General features: G+C 50.6%; 1 protein-coding gene across 3 annotated transcripts in view; it reads right to left on the reverse strand.

Moving 5' to 3' along the window:
• Positions 1 to 23,434, reverse strand: part of LOC128699201 (adenosylhomocysteinase-like 1) — a 562,478-nt gene that overhangs the window by 382,409 nt on the left and 156,635 nt on the right. The window contains exon 1 of one of the 3 annotated variants that reach the window (XM_053791785.2): positions 9,314 to 9,454. The exons of the other annotated variants lie outside the window; for them this stretch is intronic. Within the exon in view, the coding sequence (XP_053647760.2) occupies positions 9,314 to 9,439 (126 nt within the window). The 5' untranslated portion in view covers positions 9,440 to 9,454. Of the gene's footprint in view, positions 1 to 9,313; positions 9,455 to 23,434 lie in introns of those variants that run through there. 3 annotated transcript variants of the gene reach the window in all.

Consider the following 23,434-nt stretch of genomic DNA (forward strand, 5'->3'; position numbering starts at 1 on the left):
GGAAGAGCAGGCGAGGACCGTGAGGTGAAGGGAAGAGCAGGCGAGGAGGGTGAGGTGAAGGGAAGAGCAGGCGAGGAGGGTGAGGTGAAGGGAAGAGCAGGCGAGGAGGGTGAGGTGAAGGGAAGAGCAGGCGAGGACCGTTAGGTGAAGGGAAGAGCAGGCGAGGAGGGTGAGGTGAAGGGAAGAGCAGGCGAGGAGGGTGAGGTGAAGGGAAGAGCATGCGAGGACCGTGAGGTGAAGGGAAGAGCAGGCGAGGACCGTGAGGTGAAGGGAAGAGCAGGCGAGGACCGTGAGGTGAAGGGAAGAGCAGGCGAGGACCGTGAGGTGAAGGGAAGAGCAGGCGAGGACCGTGAGGTGAAGGGAAGAGCAGGCGAGGACCGTGAGGTGAAGGGAAGAGCAGGCGAGGACCGTGAGGTGAAGGGAAGAGCAGGCGAGGACCGTGAGGTGAAGGGAAGAGCAGGCGAGGACCGTGAGGTGAAGGGAAGAGCAGGCGAGGACCGTGAGGTGAAGGGAAGAGAAGCGAGGACCGTGAGGTGAAGGGAAGAGCAGGCGAGGACCGTGAGGTGAAGGGAAGAGCAGGCGAGGACCGTGAGGTGAAGGGAAGAGCAGGCGAGGACCGTGAGGTGAAGGGAAGAGCAGGCGAGGAGGGTGAGGTGAAGGGAAGAGCAGGCGAGGAGGGTGAGGTGAAGGGAAGAGCAGGCGAGGACCGTGAGGTGAAGGAAAGAGCAGGCGAGGACCGTGAGGTGAAGGGAAGAGCAGGCGAGGACCGTGAGGTGAAGGGAAGAGCAGGCGAGGACCGTGAGGTGAAGGGAAGAGCAGGCGAGGACCGTGAGGTGAAGGGAAGAGCAGGCGAGGAGGGTGAGGTGAAGGGAAGAGCAGGCGAGGAGGGTGAGGTGAAGGGAAGAGCAGGCGAGGACCGTGAGGTGAAGGGAAGAGCAGGCGAGGAGGGTGAGGTGAAGGGAAGAGCAGGCGAGGAGGGTGAGGTGAAGGGAAGAGCAGGCGAGGAGCGTGAGGTGAAGGGAAGAGCGGGCGAGGACCGTGAGGTGAAGGGAAGAGCAGGCGAGGACCGTGAGGTGAAGGGAAGAGCAGGCGAGGACCGTGAGGTGAAGGGAAGAGCAGGCGAGGACCGTGAGGTGAAGGGAAGAGCAGGCGAGGAGCGTGAGGTGAAGGGAAGAGCAGGCGAGGACCGTGAGGTGAAGGGAAGAGCAGGCGAGGACCGTGAGGTGAAGGGAAGAGCAGGCGAGGAGGGTGAGGTGAAGGGAAGAGCAGGCGAGGACCGTGAGGTGAAGGGAAGAGCAGGCGAGGACCGTGAGGTGAAGGGAAGAGCAGGCGAGGACCGTGAGGTGAAGGGAAGAGCAGGCGAGGACCGTGAGGTGAAGGGAAGAGCAGGCGAGGACCGTGAGGTGAAGGGAAGAGCAGGCGAGGACCGTGAGGTGAAGGGAAGAGCAGGCGAGGACCGTGAGGTGAAGGGAAGAGCAGGCGAGGACCGTGAGGTGAAGGGAAGAGCAGGCGAGGACCGTGAGGTGAAGGGAAGAGCAGGTGAGGACCGTCAGGTGAAGGGAAGAGCAGGCGAGGACCGTGAGGTGAAGGGAAGAGCAGGCGAGGACCGTGAGGTGAAGGGAAGAGGAGGCGAGGACCGTGAGGTGAAGGGAAGAGCAGGCGAGGACCGTGAGGTGAAGGGAAGAGGAGGCGAGGACCGTGAGGTGAAGGGAAGAGCAGGCGAGGACCGTGAGGTGAAGGGAAGAGCAGGCGAGGACCGTGAGGTGAAGGGAAGAGCAGGCGAGGACCGTGAGGTGAAGGGAAGAGCAGGCGAGGACCGTGAGGTGAAGGGAAGAGCAGGCGAGGACCGTGAGGTGAAGGGAAGAGGAGGCGAGCAGGGTGAGGTGAAGGGAAGAGGAGGCGAGGACCGTGAGGTGAAGGGAAGAGCAGGCGAGGACCGTGAGGTGAAGGGAAGAGCAGGCAAGGACCGTGAGGTGAAGGGAAGAGGAGGCGAGCAGGGTGAGGTGAAGGGAAGAGGAGGCGAGGACCGTGAGGTGAAGGGAAGAGCAGGCGAGGACCGTGAGGTGAAGGGAAGAGCAGGCAAGGACCGTGAGGTGAAGGGAAGAGGAGGCGAGCAGGGTGAGGTGAAGGGAAGAGGAGGCGAGGACCGTGAGGTGAAGGGAAGAGGAGGCGAGCAGGGTGAGGTGAAGGGAAGAGGAGGCGAGCAGGGTGAGGTGAAGGGAAGAGGAGGCGAGGACCGTGAGGTGAAGGGAAGAGCAGGCGAGGACCGTGAGGTGAAGGGAAGAGGAGGCGAGCAGGGTGAGGTGAAGGGAAGAGGAGGCGAGGACCGTGAGGTGAAGGGAAGAGCAGGCGAGGACCGTGAGGTGAAGGGAAGAGCAGGCGAGGACCGTGAGGTGAAGGGAAGAGCAGGTGAGGACCGTGAGGTGAAGGGAAGAGCAGGCGAGGACCGTGAGGTGAAGGGAAGAGCAGGCGAGCAGGGTGAGGTGAAGGGAAGAGGAGGCGAGGACCGTGAGGTGAAGGGAAGAGCAGGCGAGGACCGTGAGGTGAAGGGAAGAGCAGGCGAGGACCGTGAGGTGAAGGGAAGAGGAGGCGAGCAGGGTGAGGTGAAGGGAAGAGGAGGCGAGGACCGTGAGGTGAAGGGAAGAGCAGGCGAGGACCGTGAGGTGAAGGGAAGAGGAGGCGAGGACCGTGAGGTGAAGGGAAGAGCAGGCGAGGACCGTGAGGTGAATTGAAGAGCAGGGGAGGACCGTGAGGTGAAGGGAAGAGCAGGCGAGGACCGTGAGGTGAAGGGAAGAGCAGGCGAGGACTGTGAGGTGAAGGGAAGAGCAGGCGAGGACCGTGAGGTGAAGGGAAGAGGAGGCGAGCAGGGTGAGGTGAAGGGAAGAGGAGGCGAGGACCGTGAGGTGAAGGGAAGAGCAGGCGAGGACCGTGAGGTGAAGGGAAGAGCAGGCAAGGACCGTGAGGTGAAGGGAAGAGGAGGCGAGCAGGGTGAGGTGAAGGGAAGAGGAGGCGAGGACCGTGAGGTGAAGGGAAGAGCAGGCGAGGACCGTGAGGTGAAGGGAAGAGGAGGCGAGGACCGTGAGGTGAAGGGAAGAGCAGGCGAGGACCGTGAGGTGAAGGGAGGAGCAGGCGAGGACCGTGAGGTGAAGGGAAGAGCAGGCGAGGACCGTGAGGTGAAGGGAAGAGCAGGCGAGGACCGTGAGGTGAAGGGAAGAGCAGGCGAGGACCGTGAGGTGAAGGGAAGAGGAGGCGAGCAGGGTGAGGTGAAGGGAAGAGGAGGCGAGGACCGTGAGGTGAAGGGAAGAGCAGGCGAGGACCGTGAGGTGAAGGGAAGAGCAGGCAAGGACCGTGAGGTGAAGGGAAGAGGAGGCGAGCAGGGTGAGGTGAAGGGAAGAGGAGGCGAGGACCGTGAGGTGAAGGGAAGAGGAGGCGAGCAGGGTGAGGTGAAGGGAAGAGGAGGCGAGGACCGTGAGGTGAAGGGAAGAGCAGGCGAGGACCGTGAGGTGAAGGGAAGAGGAGGCGAGCAGGGTGAGGTGAAGGGAAGAGGAGGCGAGGACCGTGAGGTGAAGGGAAGAGCAGGCGAGGACCGTGAGGTGAAGGGAAGAGCAGGCGAGGACCGTGAGGTGAAGGGAAGAGGAGGCGAGCAGGGTGAGGTGAAGGGAAGAGGAGGCAAGGACCGTGAGGTGAAGGGAAGAGCAGGCGAGGACCGTGAGGTGAAGGGAAGAGCAGGCGAGGACCGTGAGGTGAAGGGAAGAGGAGGCGAGCAGGGTGAGGTGAAGGGAAGAGGAGGCGAGGACCGTGAGGTGAAGGGAAGAGCAGGCGAGGACCGTGAGGTGAAGGGAAGAGCAGGCGAGGACCGTGAGGTGAAGGAAAGAGCAGGCGATGACCGTGAGGTGAAGGGAAGAGCAGGCGAGGACCGTGAGGTGAAGGGAAGAGGAGGCGAGGACCGTGAGGTGAAGGGAAGAGCAGGCGAGGACCGTGAGGTGAAGGGAAGAGGAGGCGAGGACCGTGAGGTGAAGGGAAGAGGAGGCGAGGAGGGTGAGGTGAAGGGAAGAGGAGGCGAGGAGCGTGAGGTGAAGGGAAGAGGAGGCGAGGAGGGTGAGGAGAAGGGAAGAGGAGGCGAGGACCGTGAGGTGAAGGGAAGAGGAGGCGAGGAGGGTGAGGTGAAGGGAAGAGGAGGCAAGGAGGGTGAGGTGAAGGGAAGAGGAGGCGAGGAGGGTGAGGTGAAGGGAAGAGGAGGCGAGGAGCGTGAGGTGAAGGGAAGAGGAGGCGAGCAGGGTGAGGTGAAGGGAAGAGGAGGCGAGGAGGGTGAGGTGAAGGGAAGAAGAGGCGAGCAGGGTGAGGTGAAGGGAAGAGGAGACGAGGACCGTGAGGTGAAGGGAAGAGGAGGCGAGGAGGGTGAGGTGAAGGGAAGAGGAGGCGAGGAGCGTGAGGTGAAGGGAAGAGGAGGCGAGCAGGGTAAGGTGAAGGGAAGAGAAGGCGAGGAGGGTGAGGTGAAGGGAAGAGGAGGCGAGCAGGGTGAGGTGAAGGGAAGAGGAGGCGAGGAGGGTGAGGTGAAGGGAAGAGGAGGCGAGGAGCGTGAGGTGAAGGGAAGAGCAGGCGAGCAGGGTGAGGTGAAGGGAAGAGGCGAGCAGGGTGAGGTGAAGGGAAGAGAAGGCGAGCAGGGTGAGGTGAAGGGAAGAGGAGGCGAGGAGCGTGAGGTGAAGGGAAGAGGAGGCGAGGAGGGTGAGGTGAAGGGAAGAGGAGGCGAGGAGGGTGAGGTGAAGGGAAGAGGAGGCGAGGAGGGTGAGGTGAAGGGAAGAGGAGGCGAGGAGCGTGAGGTGAAGGGAAGAGGAGGCGAGGAGCGTGAGGTGAAGGGAAGAGCAGGCGAGCAGGGTGAGGTGAAGGGAAGAGGAGGCGAGCAGGGTGAGGTGAAGGGAAGAGGAGGCGAGGAGCGTGAGGTGAAGGGAAGAGGAGGCGAGGAGGGTGAGGTGAAGGGAAGAGGAGGCGAGGAGGGTGAGGTGAAGGGAAGAGGAGGCGAGGAGGGTGAGGTGAAGGGAAGAGGAGGCGTGGAGGGTGAGGTGTTGGGAAGTGGTGGCTTGGAGCGTGAGGTGAAGGGAAGAGGAGGCGAGGAGGGTGATTTGAAGGGAAGAGGAGGCGAGGAGGGTGAGGTGAAGGGAAGAGGAGGCGAGCAGGGTGAGGTGAAGGGAAGAGGAGGCGAGCAGGGTGAGGTGAAGGGAAGAGGAGGCGAGCAGGGTGAGGTGAAGGGAAGAGGAGGCGAGCAGGGTGAGGAAGATGGGTACTATGGGGAGAGAGAGGCGAGAAAGTACAAGGGGAGAGGGGGCGGAGGTGGAGTGGAGGTAAGAACAAGAGGAGGGAGAGGAAGTGGAAGTGGGGGAGAGGAGGGGGAAGTGGGGGAGAGGAGGGGCAAGTGAGGGAGAGGAGGGGCAAGTGAGGGAGAGGAGGGGCAAGTGAGGGAGAGGAGGTGGAAGTGAGGGAGAGGAGAGGAAGTGGGGAAGAGGACGGGGAAGTGAGGGAGAGGAAGTGGAAGTGAGGGAGAGGAAGTGGAAGTGAGGGAGAGGAGGTGGAAGTGAGGGAGAGGAGGTGGAAGTGAGGGAGTGAGAGCAGAGAAGATAAAGGAAAAATGAAGACTATTGGTAGGAGGAATGAGACAAGTCATGTGGTAAAGGTGAGGACACAAGGTCGCTGAGTGACGGTGTAGAGTGAGGGACGGTACACTGGACGGTGTAGAGTGAGGGACGGTACACTGGACGGTGTAGAGTGAGGGACGGTAGACTAGACGGTGTAGAGGGACGGTACACTGGACGGTGTAGAGTGAGGGACGGTACACTGGACGGTGTAGAGTGAGGGACGGTAGACTGGACGGTGTAGAGGGACGGACGGTAGACTGGACGGTGTAGAGTGAGGGACGGTAGACTGGACGGTGTAGAGTGAGGGACGGTAGACTGGACGGTGTAGAGTGAGGAACGGTAGACTGGACGGTGTAGAGTGAGGGACGGTAGACTAGACGGTGTAGAGGGACGGTAGACTGGACGGTTTAGAGTGAGGGACGGTAGACTGGACGGTGTAGAGTGAGGAACGGTAGACTGGACGGTGTAGAGTGACGGACGGTAGACTGGACTGTGTAGAGCGAGGGACGGTTGACTGGACGGTGTAGAGTGAGGGACGGTAGGCTGGACGGTGTAGAGTGAGGGACGGTAAACTGGACGGTGTAGAGGGACGGTAGACTGGACGGTGTAGAGTGAGGGACGGTAGACTGGACGGTGTAGAGGGACGGTAGACTGGACGATGTAGAGTGAGGGACGGTACACTGGACGGTGTAGTGATGGACGGTAGACTGGACTGTGTAGAGGGACGGTAGACTGGTCGGTGTAGAGTGAGGGATGGTAGACTGGACGGTGTAGAGTGAGGGACGGTAGACTGGACGGTGTAGAGTGAGGGACGGTAGACTGGACGGTGTAGAGTGGATGACGGTAGACTGGACGGTGTAGAGTGAGGGACGGTAGACTGGACGGTGTAGAGTGAGAGACGGTAGACTGGACGGTGTAGAGGGACGGTAGACTGGAGGGTGTAGAGGGACGGTAGACTGGACGGTGTAGAGTGAGGGACGGTAGACTGGACGGTGTAGAGTGAGGGACGGTAGACTGGACGGTGTAGAGTGAGGGACGGTAGATTGGACGGTGTAGAGTGAGGGACGGTAGACTGGACGGTGTAGAGTGAGGGACGGTAGACTGGACGGTGTAGAGTGAGGGACGGTAGACTGGACGGTGTAGAGTGAGAGACAGTAGACTGGACGGTGTAGAGTGAGGGACGGTAGACTGGACGGTGTAGAGTGAGGGACGGTAGACTGGACGGTGTAGAGTGAGGGACGGTAGACTGGACGGTGTAGAGTGAGGGACGGTAGACTGGACGGTGTAGAGTGAGGCACGGTAGACTGGACGGTGTAGAGTGAGGGACGGTAGACTGGACGGTGTAGAGGGACGGACGGTAGACTGGACGGTGTAGAGTGAGGGACGGTAGACTGGACGGTGTAGAGTGAGGGACGGTAAACTGGACGGTGTAGAATGAGGGACGGTAGACTGGACGGTGTAGAGTGGATGACGGTAGACTGGACGGTGTAGAGTGAGGGACGGTAGACTGGACGGTGTAGAGGGACGGACGGTAGACTGGACGGTGTAGAGTGAGGGACGGTAGACTGGACGGTGTAGAGTGAGGGACGGTAGACTGGACGGTGTAGAGTGAGGGACGGTAGACTGGACGGTGTAGAGTGAGGGACGGTAGACTGGACGGTGTAGAGTGAGGGACAGTAGACTGGACGGTGCAGAGGGACGGTAGACTGGACGGTGTAGAGTGAGGGACGGTAGACTGGACGGTGTAGAGTGAAGGACGGTAGACTGGACAGTGTAGAGTGAGGGACGGTAGACTGGACGGTGTAGAGTGAGGGACGGTAGACTGGACGGTGTAGAGTGAGGGACGGTAGACTGGACGGTGTAGAGTGAGGGACGGTAGACTGGACGGTGTAGAGTGAGGGACGGTAGACTGGACGGTGTAGAGTGAGGGACGGTAGACTGGACGGTGTAGTGAGGGACGGTAGACTGGACGGTGTAGACTGTAGAGTGAGGGACGGTGTAGAGTGAGGGACAGTAGACTGGACGGTGTAGAGTGAAGGACGGTAGACTGGACGGTGTAGAGTGAGGGACGGTAGACTGGACGGTGTAGAGTGAGGGACGGTAGACTGGACGGTGTAGAGTGAGGGACGGTAGACTGGACGGTGTAGAGTGAGGGACGGTAGACTGGACGGTGTAGAGGGACGGTAGACTGGACGGTGTAGAGTGAAGGACGGTAGACTGGACAGTGTAGAATGAGGGACGGTAGACTGGACGGTGTAGAGTGAAGGACGGTAGACTGGACGGTGTAGAGTGAGGGACGGTAGACTGGACGGTGTAGAGTGAGGGACGGTAGACTGGACGGTGTAGAGTGAGGGACGGTAGACTGGACGGTGTAGAGTGAGGGACGGTAGACTGGACGGTGTAGAGTGAGGGACGGTAGACTGGACGGTGTAGAGTGAGGGACGGTAGACTGGACGGTGTAGTGAGGGACGGTAGACTGGACGGTGTAGACTGTAGAGTGAGGGACGGTGTAGAGTGAGGGACAGTAGACTGGACGGTGTAGAGTGAAGGACGGTAGACTGGCAGTGTTGTGGGGTGAAGTGTTGTGAGTGGATGTGAGAGGGGGTGGAGTGTTTTGAGTGGATGTGAGAGGGGGTAGTGTGTTGTGAGTGGATGTGAGAGGGGGTAGTGTGTTGTTAGTGGATGTGAGAGGGGGTGGGGTGTTGTGAGTGGATGTGAGAGGGGGTGGAGTGTTGTGAGTGGATTTGAGAGGGGGTAGTGTGTTGTTAGTGGATGTGAGAGGGGGTGGAGTGTTGTGAGTGGATGTGAGAGGGGGTGGAGTGTTGTGAGTGGATTTGAGAGGGGGTAGTGTGTTGTTAGTGGATGTGAGAGGGGGTGGAGTGTTGTTAGTGGATGTGAGAGGGGGTGGAGTGTTGTGAGTGGATGTGAGAGAGTGGAGTGTTGAGAGGAGAGAGAGAAAGTACACAGACAGTATCATCTTATTGTCTACTATATGGAAGTTGTCTGTAAAACACTACAAAGGAAAACTAGGGATGTTATGAGTACACTAAAAAGAAATCCAATAAGTGTTATGGGACCAAGACTTTTCAACACCCTCCCTTCATGATGAATTAGAGACATGTGCAACACTTGGGTATCTTTATTGATCAACTTGTCAGTTCTCTGAACCATTTCTCTACACTCTCCTTTCATACATAAAATGGATTACTAACAGACTCCTGTCTTCAAGAGTGTCCTAGGTAAGTTTGTGACATTCCTTACTTATCAGTCAGGCTGCGGTGCTGTATGTTGGAGTGCGTGCTGTTAGCACCACTAGCCTGACAAATCAAGCTACCAAGTAAGAGACCAGGCAGCAGGAGAGTTGACCCAGGAATTTACAAACGATATATCATAAATTACAGACTAAGCAGCATAGAGAAATTTAAAATGCTAGAATTACGACCAGTGTCGGGTAATTTTCCCTGGCATACATCACGTACCATCTTTATATAACAGAACAGTGTATTTAGAAAATGTGTCAGGTAATGTAAACATAACAGTGTACTTATTATACATAGCAAACTTATTATATATAAGAACTCTATTTACCAGATACACTGAGATTCTTCAACAGGTATTTTGTGTTACATTACCAATGTGGGCAGTAAGCAGTGTTTACAAAAGGCACAGAAGATGTTGCATACCTCATGGTAGGCGTGGGCATGCCCCCAGGCATGGGGTATGGGCGTGGGCAGTGCCATGGTGTGGCCGTTGATACGGGTGATGGAGGAGCCTGTGCCCCACCTCACCTCTCCTCCGCAACCCACCATAGGCGCCCACCCTCCACGCAGCGACAGAGTGTACGTCCTCTGTGTGGCCATACACGTACACATACACAAGGCGAAGATGCGTATGGTGGTAAATTGTACGGCGTACGAAGGTAGAATATTGAGGCATTCCGGCGAAGAAGGCAGGACGTACATAATCCAACGTTGAAGAGCAGGACGCAAATAATTGGCAGGACGCAAGATGGGATTAGCGTAGCGTGTGTGTGCGAGTCGTATGAATGTAGTGTGCGTGAGAGAAGCAGTGGGTGCAATAACATGCCCCACACACACACACACACCCCAACATTCACGCATTTTAGTGAGCATTTTAGATCATTAATGGAGGAGATAAAGGCAGCAACATCATGAGTATAAGGAGAATAATATGATGGAGTATATTGTTCGTAGTGAGAAGCGTCACCAGTGATAAATATTGTTCGTAGTGAGAAGCGTCACCAGTGATAAATATTGTTCGTAGTGAGAAGCGTCACCAGTGATAAATATTGTTCGTAGTGAGAAGCGTCACCAGTGATAAATATTGTTCGTAGTAAGAGGCGTCACCAGTGATAAATATTGTTCGTAGTAAGAAGCGTCACCAGTGATAAGACACAAACATTGTGGTACAACACAATGTTCAACAATGGTAGATACGTTGACGTTAAGGCGATGTTTACATCACAGTCGCAACACCATAACATTGTTAAAGAAATAATTTACATTATTAACACAAAATAGTGTTACTGGTGTTATATCATAATCACCAGTATACACAAAATATAACACATTCACCTTCCATTAAAATTATATAAATATATCACTATTTAAAAATTTAAATTTAATAAAATAAAAGAATCATGAAGTATCGTGTATACACTGATAAAATAAAATAGACATATTTTGTGATTGTACCGGTGTACTCGTGTACTCATTTGTACTTGCATGTGACCGGGCGCCAGGGACAGCTTGTATAATCGTGTCTACCTTGAACTGAGTGTGGCTAGCACTAACAGCTTGGTTCATCAGGCTATCAACCAGATAACTTAGTCTGGAAACAGGCAGCGGAGGTTATCTCTAAAATGATCTTCAGTTAAGAGGCGCGTCAGTTCTCCTGTTTCCTAATATGTTATTTTTCCCCTAAAATCTACCAAAGCTCAGACCTTTGCAACACAACTGTTCTCAAACATGTGTTAAGTTATACCATGAATTAAGGAAAGATCCTGGACTTCGCCTTACGAAACAGACGAAGCAAATGCTATAGTAATTATGGACAAGGTAGATCACAGTGGAAAAATAAACATGATATTAGGAGACAGAAACTCACACGCCTCTTAAGCTCTCTCAACTAGATCCAAGGCCGTGTATCCGTGTTGACACATTAATCAACCTGGTTGTTGCGTCACACCCCAAATACTTCCGTTCTGATTTAATTAATATTAATTAACACCCAACAATTAATGAGACTCTATACCATAATTTCACTCTTCCCAGGCTCTTAACCACTCTCCCAAACTACCTAGATTAGGCCAGCAAAACAGATAAACATACAATGCAAATATATATGGGAAGTGTGTGAAACAAGTTACTTGTAACAGGATGTTGTGAGGAATCTTAGTTCTTCCCTTGTCAGTAGGTCAGTGTTTTTTTGTACTCTTATTGTCCCCCTCTTGGCCATGGGGAAAAGGGGAATTTTTCCCGTCAATGACAACTTCCAAGAGTCATCTGATGACTCGTTGCTGTGACTGCAAAGCGAGAGAGAGCAAACTCACTGGATTTACCAGGTCTCACTGATGAAGAGTTATGAATGATAGAATGGTGACATTCTGTCACACAAAGCGTGACGGAATTACTCTCGCCCCTGCCAACGACAACTTGGGTGGGTAGTCTCCGAGTGAGGGCAGCCAGGTGTTTCGTTCCCGTTTTTTTCCATAAGGAAGCCGGACTAATGATACCCTAGTACAGAAACGAGAAAGTTAGTTATGTCTAATTATTGTGTGCTCTAAGTGTTTGCTCTGCAATATTAGCTTAATAGAGCCCAGGCTCCAAAAGTGTTTTTAGTAGCATCTAGATCAAGCCAGGAGTCACTTCTCAAGTGTTGGGAACTTGACATCAAGGGTATGTAAGTGTGTTGTAACCAGTCAGCGAGGCTCAGACGCACCCAACGATCTTGACAGTAAGCTAGACATTAGTGCTAATTGGCGACTTATCCAGAAGCAGCAGCAGCAAGTACTCAAGCCAGGTAGCCCATACCTGGTCAACTATAGCATTCTTTATCCCCTTTTCCTGTATCAAATTGAACAGGATGCAGTTAGTAGGGTTTATGCAAGGTCAGGTTCAAACTTAAGTGGTGACAGGTCACGTGAGTCAGGTATGATCATTACTACAAGAGCTTGTCAACGTGTCATATTTACGTACTGGATATCTCCTTCTTCAAATGTCCCACTTACAGAAGTGATCAAGTGTACTGAAATGTTATCTAGTAGTGGAAGCAAGTGCCAGGTGACATCAGAAGTAATTTTGGTAAGTGTTACAGTTACCTGTCGGCTTTTAAACCATTTATCACACATGTCAGACACTGCAACATCATGAGATCTTGATACAAAGAATTCTTCAACACTTGTCCAACCTTCGGACGAACACCTACTTAGACTAGTGGATGGTTCCACTATGACCCCGCCGCCTCCTGCTTCGCCTCAACTGACTACAGTGCATAAGCCACGTCTACGGTCGTATGCTGTACATTCTACAAGATTGATGGACTGAACACATCGACTCCAGGCTGAGGGACTGATTACCTCAAACTCCTCCTCTCCTTACATTATTCTCCTTTGTATGGACGGATGAAGTCACTGTGGCGAAACGTTTCTTCAATAAAGATTCCCATATGTTGCATAAGTGTCTCAATTTTCAACTTGCCGGTTTTTAAACCATTTATCACAGTTGTTCAGCGTATACTTGTTATATATTGTTTGTACATCTCCGTCAAGTCAGAGCTCCACTAAACAAAGGCAAAGATTTGTAAAGGCTTGCGTCTCTCACTGGATGAATGATTGACCTCATTTCTAAGTAATAAGCTAGAGTCAATCATGTAACTTTTACCTTGACAGGTGTGGAGGAGGGGAGGGTGGGTGTCATGCTGGGTGTGGAGGAGGTGGGAGGGTGTCATGCTAGGTGTGGAGATGGGAAGGGTATCATGCTGGGTGTGGAGATGGGGAGGGTATCATGCTGGGTGTGGAGGAGATGGGAGGGTGTCATGCTGGTTGTGGAGATGGGGAGGGTATCATGCTGGGTATGGAGGAGATGGGAGGGTGTCATGCTGGGTGTGGAGGAGATGGGAGGGTGTCATGGTGGGTGTGGAGAAGATGGGAAGGTGTCATGCTAAGTGTGGAAGAAGTGGGTGTCATGCTGGGTGTGGAGGAGATGGGAGGGTATCATGCTGCTTGTGTAGATGGGAGGGTATCATGCTGGGTGTGGAGAAGATGGGAGGGTGTCACGCATGACCAACCTGACTAGTCGATGGCAGAGTCTCAGAGGAGATATAATAACATCGTAGCTATCACCTGCCATCACCAAGAATATAAAGAGCAGAGAGAGAGAGAGAGAGAGAGAGAGAGAGAGAGAGAGAGAGAGAGAGAGAGAGAGAGAGAGAGAGAGAGAGAGAGAGAGAGAGAATGAGAGAGAATGAGAGAGAATGAGAGAATGAGAGAGAGAATGAGAGAATGAGAGAGAATGAGACAGAATGAGAGAGATTGAGAGAGAATGAGAGAGATTGAGAGAATGAGAGAGAATGAAAGAATGAGAGAATGAAAAAGAATGAGAGAATGAGATTGAGAGAGAATGAGTGAGAGATTGAGAATGAGAATGAGAGAATGAGAATGAGAGAATGAGATTGAGAGAGAGATTGAGAAAGTGTGAGTGAGAGCGAGTGAGAGTGAAAGTGAGTGAGTGAATGGTGAATGATGTACAGTTTGCGTTGTATCATCTATTAAACACTTGTCTCAAAGTAGCTTATGATTTTCTCTTCCTTGCTTCCCTTTCATATCTCTTCGCTCCCTCACACCATTTATTCACTCCCAGCATCTTTTCCATCCCTCACACCATTTCTTCCTTCCCTCCCAGCATCTCTTCTCTGCCTCACACCATCTCTTCCTTCCCTTCCATTCTTCACATGTCACTCTTCCCTCCCTCACAGTGCAGATTACTTCTCAACACTAACACACAAACAATACCTTCGCCAAACACGCACTATTTCACCCAGTTATAAATTATTCTTTGTAACACGAGTACGCTGCAGGTTAACATTATTTAACATGAACCAAACAAGAAATTAACAAAGTTTTAACAAGAAGAGGGAATCTGCACTACTACCCCAGTCTGCATACTTTATTAACACGACACGTACTGGTATGTCATCTTTATTTGTATTACTATTATTACTACTAATACAATAAAACCTAAGCGCGAAACCCACAGGGATCAGAGCTGCATCTTTATCTGTAATATTATCATCTTTTGCTGTACACTTGCAATTAAAATGTTGCAGAAAACAAGCGGAGTTTTTAGTCCGGAGAACTACGACCCTCAATGTCTACCTACCGCAGACACTTAAATGTTAAGGTAAACTGAATGTTCTGAGACAACTGAATGTTCTGAGACAACTCACAGTGCTGAGACAACTCACTATTTTGAGAGAACTAGCTGTTTTAAGTAAGTTTTCAAAGTATATAAAGGTACAATCTAGAGAGGACAGAAAAGACCCGGTAGGGTGAGCGGGGAAGTGAGGATAGTTTAAAAATAGGTTGGTGAAAGGTTTTTCAGCTATAGAAAATGAGCCAGGGTATGACCCAGCAGCTGAGCAAATGTAGGCAACAATGAGGAGCGGAAGAGTAGGGAAGGTGAGGCAGCGCACAAGCCTCCTAGTGCACTCCTCACAACAAAGGTGGTAGTGGTAGAGTTAAGGTCAGGTGGTACAGTTAGTAAAGGGACTTCATTATAGGCCCAGAAAAACTGTACGATTTGAAAGTCTGTTAAATGTTATACACTTTTTCTCATAAATACAGGGTGGATAGGGGGCAATGTGGCAGGTATATGGAATAAAAGGTAGGTTACTGAGAGCTCTGAAGAGTTTTTACGAGGATAGTGAGGCTCAGGTTAGAGTATGTAGGAGAGAGGGAAAATATTTCCCAGTAAAAGTAGGCCTTAGACAAGGATGTGTGATGTCACCATGGTTGTTCAATATATTTATAAATGGGGTTGTAAGAGAAGTGAATGCTCGGGTGTTGTCAAGAGGTGTGGGGTTAAAAGACAAAGAATCTGAAACAAAGTGGGAGTTGTCACAGTTTTATAACTGTAGTGTAAAGCGCCCCTCTGGCAAGACAGTGATGGAGTGAATGATGAAAGTTTTTCTTTTTCGGGCCACCCTGCCTTGGTGAGAATTGGCCGATGTGTTAATAAAAAAATAAAAATAACTATGACTAGAGCCTTGGTAAGGTGGGGAAGAAATATGTGAAAAGGTGGGAGCAAGGAGAAGGAATGAGAGTAAAGGTACAGTAAATGGTTCAACCACTTTCGATTTTTATTTGTTAACGGGATGTGTGTGGGGGATGGGAACACATTTTTCGTGATCACGGTGTTTACATATGATAGATAAACCGTGCAAACTTTTATACAGTTTTCCTTAATAGTTCTTGTTCTTGTAATATTTTCTACGCAATTTATGAGGCGTGGCAAAAGAGCTTGGCGCGGTGGTGACAGTTGTTGCAACCAGTCGAGTAGCAGTAGTGCTTCATGGAACTACTTAACATGCACTTTTCTTCCTCCTCCGTCTCACACGTCATCGACACAAACACTCAACAAAGTAGAAAACTATAACGCAATAGAATTAATTTCTCAAATATCGCAGAAGTTCGTGCAAGTATCCCAGTTGAGTTCAACTCAACTGTTTTGAGTGATTTCTCTTCCAGGTATAAATATTTGTGTAATGACTCTTGATGGTGTTATGGTCATTATGGCTTCTAGCACTGCGTACAATCAATATTATTGTAATTAACAACTGCAACAAAGACTGAAATATTACTCAGAAGCACCAACAATGTTGCAAAGCATTTTTCAACTCCGTGTGTGCTCACAGCGCAAAGAAAACCGTAAGTTATTGTATCTCAACCACTGATATAGTCAATATTGTCCTATAGTATAACTTTTCAACACTTGCAAAACTTTAACACAATAATACGCAGGCTTATATACTACCATAACCAATCGTGCAAAACTTCTCAACACTTAACGGTATAGAAATACACGCTAGAGGCCTTCATTGCTAATCCCATGGCTAATAGCGGCCAATGTTCTGATATATTTTTACTGTGAGTCTTGTCCACACACTCGCACACCCACACCAACATCACTACAGTCTCTCCCTTTGAACTCCACTATCCTCAGTACCACACCAGGGACCTGCACTACTATCTATAGACGCCACAATTCTCCTGCATCACTTAAGGCCTGCCACTGGAATTATTTTAGGCAACGTTCACTGGATCAATTTAGCAAGTTGATAGGTCAGCTTGGCAACTTTAGGAACACTATTAACTGAGATAATTTGACTGTTGCCGGTGGCACAGATGAACAATATTCAACAGTTCAACTTGGTAGTTTTTCACTGATAATAACTCGCATTTCAATGTGCCAGTTCAACAGCTGCTTTTACACTGACTCACTATTTTGAGGACGATCTCTAAAGATTTTCAGAGGAAGAACTTGAGTAACTGTGGGTAGCCAGATGCTTCTCAAGGTTGCTAATAACGAGCAAGGTCGAATCAGGTTACGGATACTCAGGCGGTAAGACTTTTAAGGAGGCAGGTTCCCTGTTTTTTAGAAGTAGGTTATGCAATCTCACGAGGTAGGTTATGCATTCTCACGAGGCAGTAGGTTCTCAAGAGGTAGGTTCCATTACAGGCAGTAGGTTCTCAAGAGGTAAGTTCCATTAGAGGCAGTAGGCTAGGGAGGACACACTACTGGACCACCGGAGATGTACAGATGTAAGCCGATATTACCAACACCTCTGGGAGAGTAGGGAAGAGCGCGTGCCTACACTTTTAAATCTCCCACAACTTGTTATTCCATTCTTGCTAAATCCAGTGAGTGCACGCATGCGGTGACTGGGGATGAGGAGAGTGCAATGCAGCACACACATACTCAAACACAGGTCAAGCCGGTCCAAGAGGGGTCAAGAGCAGTGTATCAACCCTCGCAAACACAACTCGGTGAGTACAGATAAAATGGAGCGGAGAGAGAATGAGTATGTTTGTGAGTGTCGTGTAAGTGCTGGTGGCTCACTGAACAAGAAGCGAATGCCGGGTGATGTGAAGGGTAGAGAAGGAAGGCAGAGCTGGGGAAGCTTCAGGGACAAGACCCAGAAGAACCCAACAGCTTGTTATAAGAACACACTGACGTAGCAAGGACGGCCTAGCCTCCAATCTCACCGCCATCTCCACTTCCAACGCCCTCTGTATCTTCACCTACATCTCCAACTCTGCCTCACCATCTCTTGGGCTGCACCTGCCAGCCTCTACATGAGAGGGTAGCCAGCAGGAGAGCCAGTAATGACTGTGATTGATCAACAAGGTAAACAAAGACGCATTCTGAAAAATAATATAAGAGGAAAGGGCTAAGAGACACCCAAAAGTAAGCAAGTGTCTACTCACCTATTTGTGATTGCAGGGGTCGATTCATAGCTCATGGCCCCGCCTCTTCACTGACCGCTACTGGGTCCTCCCTCCCCCTGTTCCATGAGCTTCATCATACCTCGTCTTAAAACTATGTATGGTTCCTGCCTCCACTACATCGCTTGCCAGACTATTCCACTTTCTAACAACTCTGTAGCTGAAGAAATACTTCCTAACATCCCTTTGACTCAACTGAGTTTTCAGCTTCCAATTGTGACCCCTTGTTTGTATGTCCCATCTCTGGAACATCCTGTCTCTGTTCACCTTGTCTATTCCACGCAGTATTTTGTATGTCGTTATCATGTCTCCCCTGACCCTCCTATCCTCCAGTGTCGTCAGACCGATTTCCCTTAACCTTTCTTCATAGGACATTCCCCTTAGCTCTGGAACCAGCCTTGTTGCAAACCTTTGCACTTTCTCTAATTTCTTGACGTGCTTGACCAGGTGTGGGTTCCAACTGGTGCTGCGTACTCCAGTATAGGCCTGACGTACACAGTGTATAAAGTCTTGAACGATTCCTTACTGAGGTACCGGAACGCTATTCTCAGGTTTGCCAGGCGCCCATATGCCGCAGAAGTTATCTGGTTAATGTGTGCTTCTGGCGATGTACCCGGTATTATACTCACTCCTAGATCTTTCTCCTTGAGTAAGGTTTGCAGTCTTTGGCCTCCTAGCCTATACTCTGTCTGCGGTCTTCTTTGCCTTTCTCCGATCTTCATGACTCTGCATTTGGCGGGGTTAAATTCTAGGAGCCAGTTGCTGGACCAAGCATCCAGCCTGTCCAGGTCTCTTTGTAGACCTGTCTGACCGGCATCTGATTTAATTCTCCTCATTAACTTCACATCATTTGCAAATAGGGACACTGCTGAGTCTATCCCTCCCATCATGTCGTTCACATATACCAAGAATAGCACTGGTCCCAGGACTGATCCCTGTGGGACCCCGCTCGTCACAGGCGCCCACTGTGATACAACACAGTGTGTGTGTGTGTGTGTGTGTGTGTGTGTGTGTGTGTGTGTGTGTGTGTACTCACCTATTTGTGGTTGCAGGGGTCGAGTCCTAGCTCCTGGCCCCGCCTCTTCACCGGTTGCTACTAGACCCTCTCTCTCCCCGCTCCATGAGCTTTATCAAACCTCGTCTTAAAACTGTGTATGGTTCCTGCCTCCACTACGTCATTTTCTAGGTTATTCCACTGCCTTACAACTCTATGACTGAAGAAATACTTCCTACTATCTCTCTGACTCATTTGTGTCTTCAACTTCCAATTGTGGCCTCTTGTTTCTGTGTCCCCTCCCTGGAACATCCTGTCCTTGTCCACCTTGTCTATTCCACGCAGTATTTTATATGTCGTTATCATGTCTCCCCTGACCCTCCTGTCCTCCAGTGTCGTCAGGCCGATTTCCCTTAATCTTTCTTCATAGGACATTCCCCTTAGCTCTGGAACTAACCTTGTTGCAAACCTTTGTACTTTCTCTAGTTTCTTGACGTGCTTTATCAAGTACGGGTTCCAAACAGGTGCTGCATACTCCAGTATGGGCCTGACATACACGGTGTACAGTGTCTTGAATGATTCCTTACTAAGGTGTCGGAATGCTGTTCTCAGGTTTGCCAGGCGCCCATATGCTGCAGCAGTTATCTGATTGATGTGTGCTTCCGGAGACATGCTCGGTGTTATACTCACCCCAAGATCTTTCTCCTTGAGTGAGGTTTGCAGTCTTTGGCCACCTAGCCTATACTCTGTCTGTGGTCTTCTGTGCCCTTCCCCTATCTTCATGACTTTGCATTTGGCAGGATTAAATTCGAGAAGCCATTTGCTGGACCAGGTGTCCAGTCTGTCCATGTCTCTTTGAAGTCCTGCCTGGTCCTCATCAGATTTAATTCTCCTCATTAACTTCACATCATCTGCAAACAGGGACACTTCTGAGTCTAACCCTTCCGTCATGTCGTTCACATATACCAAAAATAGCACTGGTCCTAGGACCGACCCCTGTGGGACCCCGCTCGTCACAGGTGCCCACTGTGATACATCATTACGTACCATGACTCGTTGTTGCCTCCCTGTCAGGTATTCTCTGATCCATTGCAGTGCCCTTCCTGTTATATGCGCCTGATGCTCTAGCTTCTGCACTAATCTCTTGTGAGGAACTGTGTCAAAGGCCTTCTTGCAGTCCAAGAAGATGCAATCAACCCACCCCTCTCTCTCTTGTCTTACTTCTGTTATTTTATCATAAAACTCCAGAAGGTTTGTGACACAGGATTTGCCTTCCGTGAATCCGTGCTGGTTGGCATTTATACTCCTGTTCCGTTCCAGGTGCTCCACCACTCTCCTCCTGATAATCTTCTCCATAATTTTGCATACTATACACGTCAATGACACAGGTCTATAGTTTAGTGCCTCTTTTCTGTCTCCTTTTTTGAAAATGGGAACTACATTTGCCGTCTTCCATACCTCAGGTAGTTGCCCAGTTTCCAGGGATGTGTTGAAGATTGTGGTAAGTGGTACGCACAACATATCTGCTCCCTCTCTAAGGACCCATGGAGAGATGTTGTCCGGTCCCATTGCCTTTGAGGTATCGATGTCCCTTAGCAGTTTCTTCACCTCCTCCTCATCTGTATGTATGTCGTCCAACACTTGTTGGTGTATTCCTTGTTGGTGTCCCCATCTGGTCTGTCCCCCCAGAGTCCTTCCTGTCTCTACTGTAAATACTTCCTTAAATCTCGTGTTGAGCTCCTCACATACCTCTTGATCGTTTCTTGTGAGTTCTCCACCTTCTTTCCTCAGCCTTATCACCTGGTCCTTGACTGTTGTCTTCCTCCTAATGTGGCTATACAGCAGTTTCGGGTCAGATTTGACTTTCGATGCTATGTCGTTTTCATACTGTCGCTGGGCCTCCCTCCTTATCTGCGCATACTCGTTTCTGGCTCTTCTACTAATCTCCTTGTTTCCCTGGGTCCTATGCCTCCTGTACCTTTTCCATTCTCTGTTGCACTTAGTTTTTGCCTCCCTACACCTTCGGGTAAACCAAGGACTCGTTTTGGTCTTCCTATTATTTCTGTTTCCCTTGGGAACAAAACTTTCCTCTGCCTCCTTGCACTTTGTTGCCACATATTCCATCATCTCGTTTACTGATTTTCCTACCATTTCTCTGTCCCACTGATCCTCCTGCAGGAAGTTTCTCATACCTGTGTAGTCCCCCCTTTTATAGTTTGGCCTGTCCCCTTCAGTTCCTGTTACCTTCTCCACTTGTAACTCTACTATATAGTCAAAACTCAGAACCACATGATCGCTAGCTCCAAGGGGCCTCTCGTAAGTGATGTCCTCGATGTCTGAACTGCTCAGGGTGAACACAAGATCCAGTCTTGCTGGCTCATCCTCCCCTCTCTCTCTGGTTGTGTCCCTGACATGTTGATGCATGAGGTTTTCAAGTACCACATCCATCATCTTGGCTCTCCATGTTTCGGGACCCCCATGTGGCTCCAGGTTTTCCCAGTCGATCTCCCTGTGGTTGAAATCGCCCATTACCAGTAACTTTGCTCTGCTCGAGTGAGCTCTTCTTGCCACCTCAGCCAGTGTGTCCACCATCACCCTGTTGTTTTCTTCGTACTCCTCTCTTGGCCTCCTGCAGTTCTGTGGTGGGTTATACATCACTCCAATGACTACTTTATGTTCTCCGGACTGAATTGTACCTACAATGTAGTCTCTTTCTCCAATCATGTCCATGCCTTCCATTTCCTCAAATCCCCATTGGTGTTTTATGAGCAGTGCAACCCCTCCTCCCCCTCTACTCCTTCTATCTTTCCTCAGGATCTGATATCCTGTTGGGAAGATTGTGTCTGTTATTGTCTCAGCGAGTTGTTTCTGTGACTGCTATGATGTCTGGGGATTTTTCACTGATTCTTTCATTCCACTCCTCATGTTTATTCGTTATTCCATCCGCGTTTGTGTACCAAACCTTTAGTTTCTTTTCTATCATTGTGGTCATGCAAGTATATTGGGGTTGGGGGAGCGAGAGCCTTGGTGGGGGCCTATATGGGGCTGTGGTGTAGGTGGGGTTTGTGTTGATGGAGGTGGGGTCAGAATGCCCATAAGGGGCAGCTGTTGGGGTGAGGTTTGTGATATGGGGGTTGGTGGCAGAGGGAACAGTGAGTGGGTTGTAGTATAGGTTGCTCAGTTGCGTTGGGAATGTCGCGGGTGGAGTCTTTTGGTGGGAGATTCTGTGGGGTGTGTTTGCCCTTCCTCCTGTGTCTGGGTCCTGCTCATTTTCATTGCTTCTCGTTCCTCCTTGCGTCTCTGTACCCTCTCTTTCAGTGTAGTCCTTTCTTCTTGTGTTCTGTCGCGGTCGAGGTATACTCTCTGGTACCCCTCTTTGTCCCTCAGTCTTGCTTTCTCTTGCAGAATCCTGGTTCGAACTGATTCTTCCTTGAAAGTTACTCTGACAGGCCGTATCCTTCCACTCGCAAACCACCCAATTCTCTGAAAATTTGTCACCTGGGTCATATTGCCCTCCCCTATTGTTTTCATGATGCCTTCAATCATTTTTTTCTCCTGTTTTATTTCTTCAAAGTTGGCCCCCTTGGCTTCTTGGAGCCCGTACACAAAAACTGACCTCGCCCTTTCCTCCTCCCACTGAGTCTCCATCTGCTTCCTCTGAGGCGTTTTATTTCCTTCCATTGACATGTTCTTGCCTTCAGTCCCTGTCATATCTGAAACTTCTATTCTCAGTGAACTGTCTTTCCTGACCAGCTGTCCCTTGCTACTGCAGTTGGCTGTTAGAATCTCTGCATATAACAAACCTTCATTGTCTTCGGACCTGCCGCTTGATCTTAGTGTGCTCATCGTCTTTTCCCTGGCCCCACGTGGGTCTGATGGGGCCTTCGTGTACGGCATGTCTCCGTTGTTGTTGCTTACCATCCCCTTGTCTGCGCCTGACTTTGAATTTCCTTCGTTGTCTCCAGACCTGTCGTTTGATCTCAGTGTGCTCATCGTCTTTTCCCTGGCCCCACGTGGGTCTGATAGGGCCTTCGTGTACGGCATGTCTCCGTTGTTGCTTACCATCCCCTTGTCTGCGCCTGACTTTGAATTTCCTGATGTCACATCTGAATTGTCATTTGTCTCTCTAATCTGTTTCAGGCTTTGCAGTTTCTCTTCTAAGCACTGTATCCTAGCTTCTGCTGCTAAGACCTGTACTTCCCACTTCCTGCACTCTTCAGCTATCCGCTCCTCCATTTTCTTACCAAGCTCTACTATCTTCCTTCCCCACTCTTCCTCCCTTTTTTGGAGCTCTAACTCCCAGTCTTTCCTCCCTGGTTCGTCTACCAGATCTCTGGTTTTCCGTCCTCTAAGGCCACCCATATTTTTTTTTTTTTTTTTTTTATTACCGCAGACAGAAGGCTAGAGGAGGGAGGGGGTGTGGGGGGGAGAGAGAGAGGGTAGAAAGAGGGAGAGAGAGGAGAGAGAAAGGGTAGAAAGAGGGAGAGAGAGGAGAGAGAAAGGGTAGAAAGAGGGAGAGAGAGGAGAGAGTATGGGTGTGTGTGTGTGTGTGTGTGTGTGTGTGTGTGTGTGTGTGTGTGTGTGTGTGTGTGTGTGTGTGTGTGTGTGTGTGTGTGTGTGTGTGTGTGTGTGTGTGTGTGTGTGTGTGTGTGTGTGTGTGTGTGTGTGTGTGTGTGTGTCTGTGTGTGTGTGTGTGTGTCTGTGTCTGTGTGTGTGTGTGTGTGTGTGTGTGTGTGTGTGTGTGTGTGTGTGTGTGTCTGTGTGTCTGTGTGTGTGTGTGTGTGTGTGTGTGTGTGTGTGTGTGTGTGTGTGTGTGTGTGTGTCTGTGTGTCTGTGTGTGTGTGTGTGTGTGTGTGTGTGTGTGTGTGTGTGTGTGTGTGTGTGTGTGTGTGTGTGTGTGTGTGTGTTTAGAGATCAGAAATAATGCTGTGACACTTCTCATCACTACACACATGAAGTGAGGTACTTCTCTACCACAACATTAAAACCACTACACATTAATCCAGATTTTCTAGCCGGTGTCTAATACCTCCCAACTCACAACTTATCCTACATCCCACAACATCCCCACCTACACAAATAACCCGCACATAGGAGAGAGGAGCTTACGACGACGTTTCGGTCAGACTTGAACCATTTACAAAGTCGTGGTAAGCTCCTCTCTCTCCTATGTGCGGGTTATTTGTGTATTCTTCCAGACACGGCATCATGCCTTTTTGTTACTTATCCCCACCTACCTTCTACCTACACCAACCCTTCGCTCTACCTCTCCTCCCCGCCTCTTGC

Source organism: Cherax quadricarinatus, chromosome 54 (genome assembly GCF_038502225.1).
Source record: "Cherax quadricarinatus isolate ZL_2023a chromosome 54, ASM3850222v1, whole genome shotgun sequence".
Taxonomy (NCBI): Eukaryota; Metazoa; Arthropoda; class Malacostraca; order Decapoda; family Parastacidae; genus Cherax; species Cherax quadricarinatus.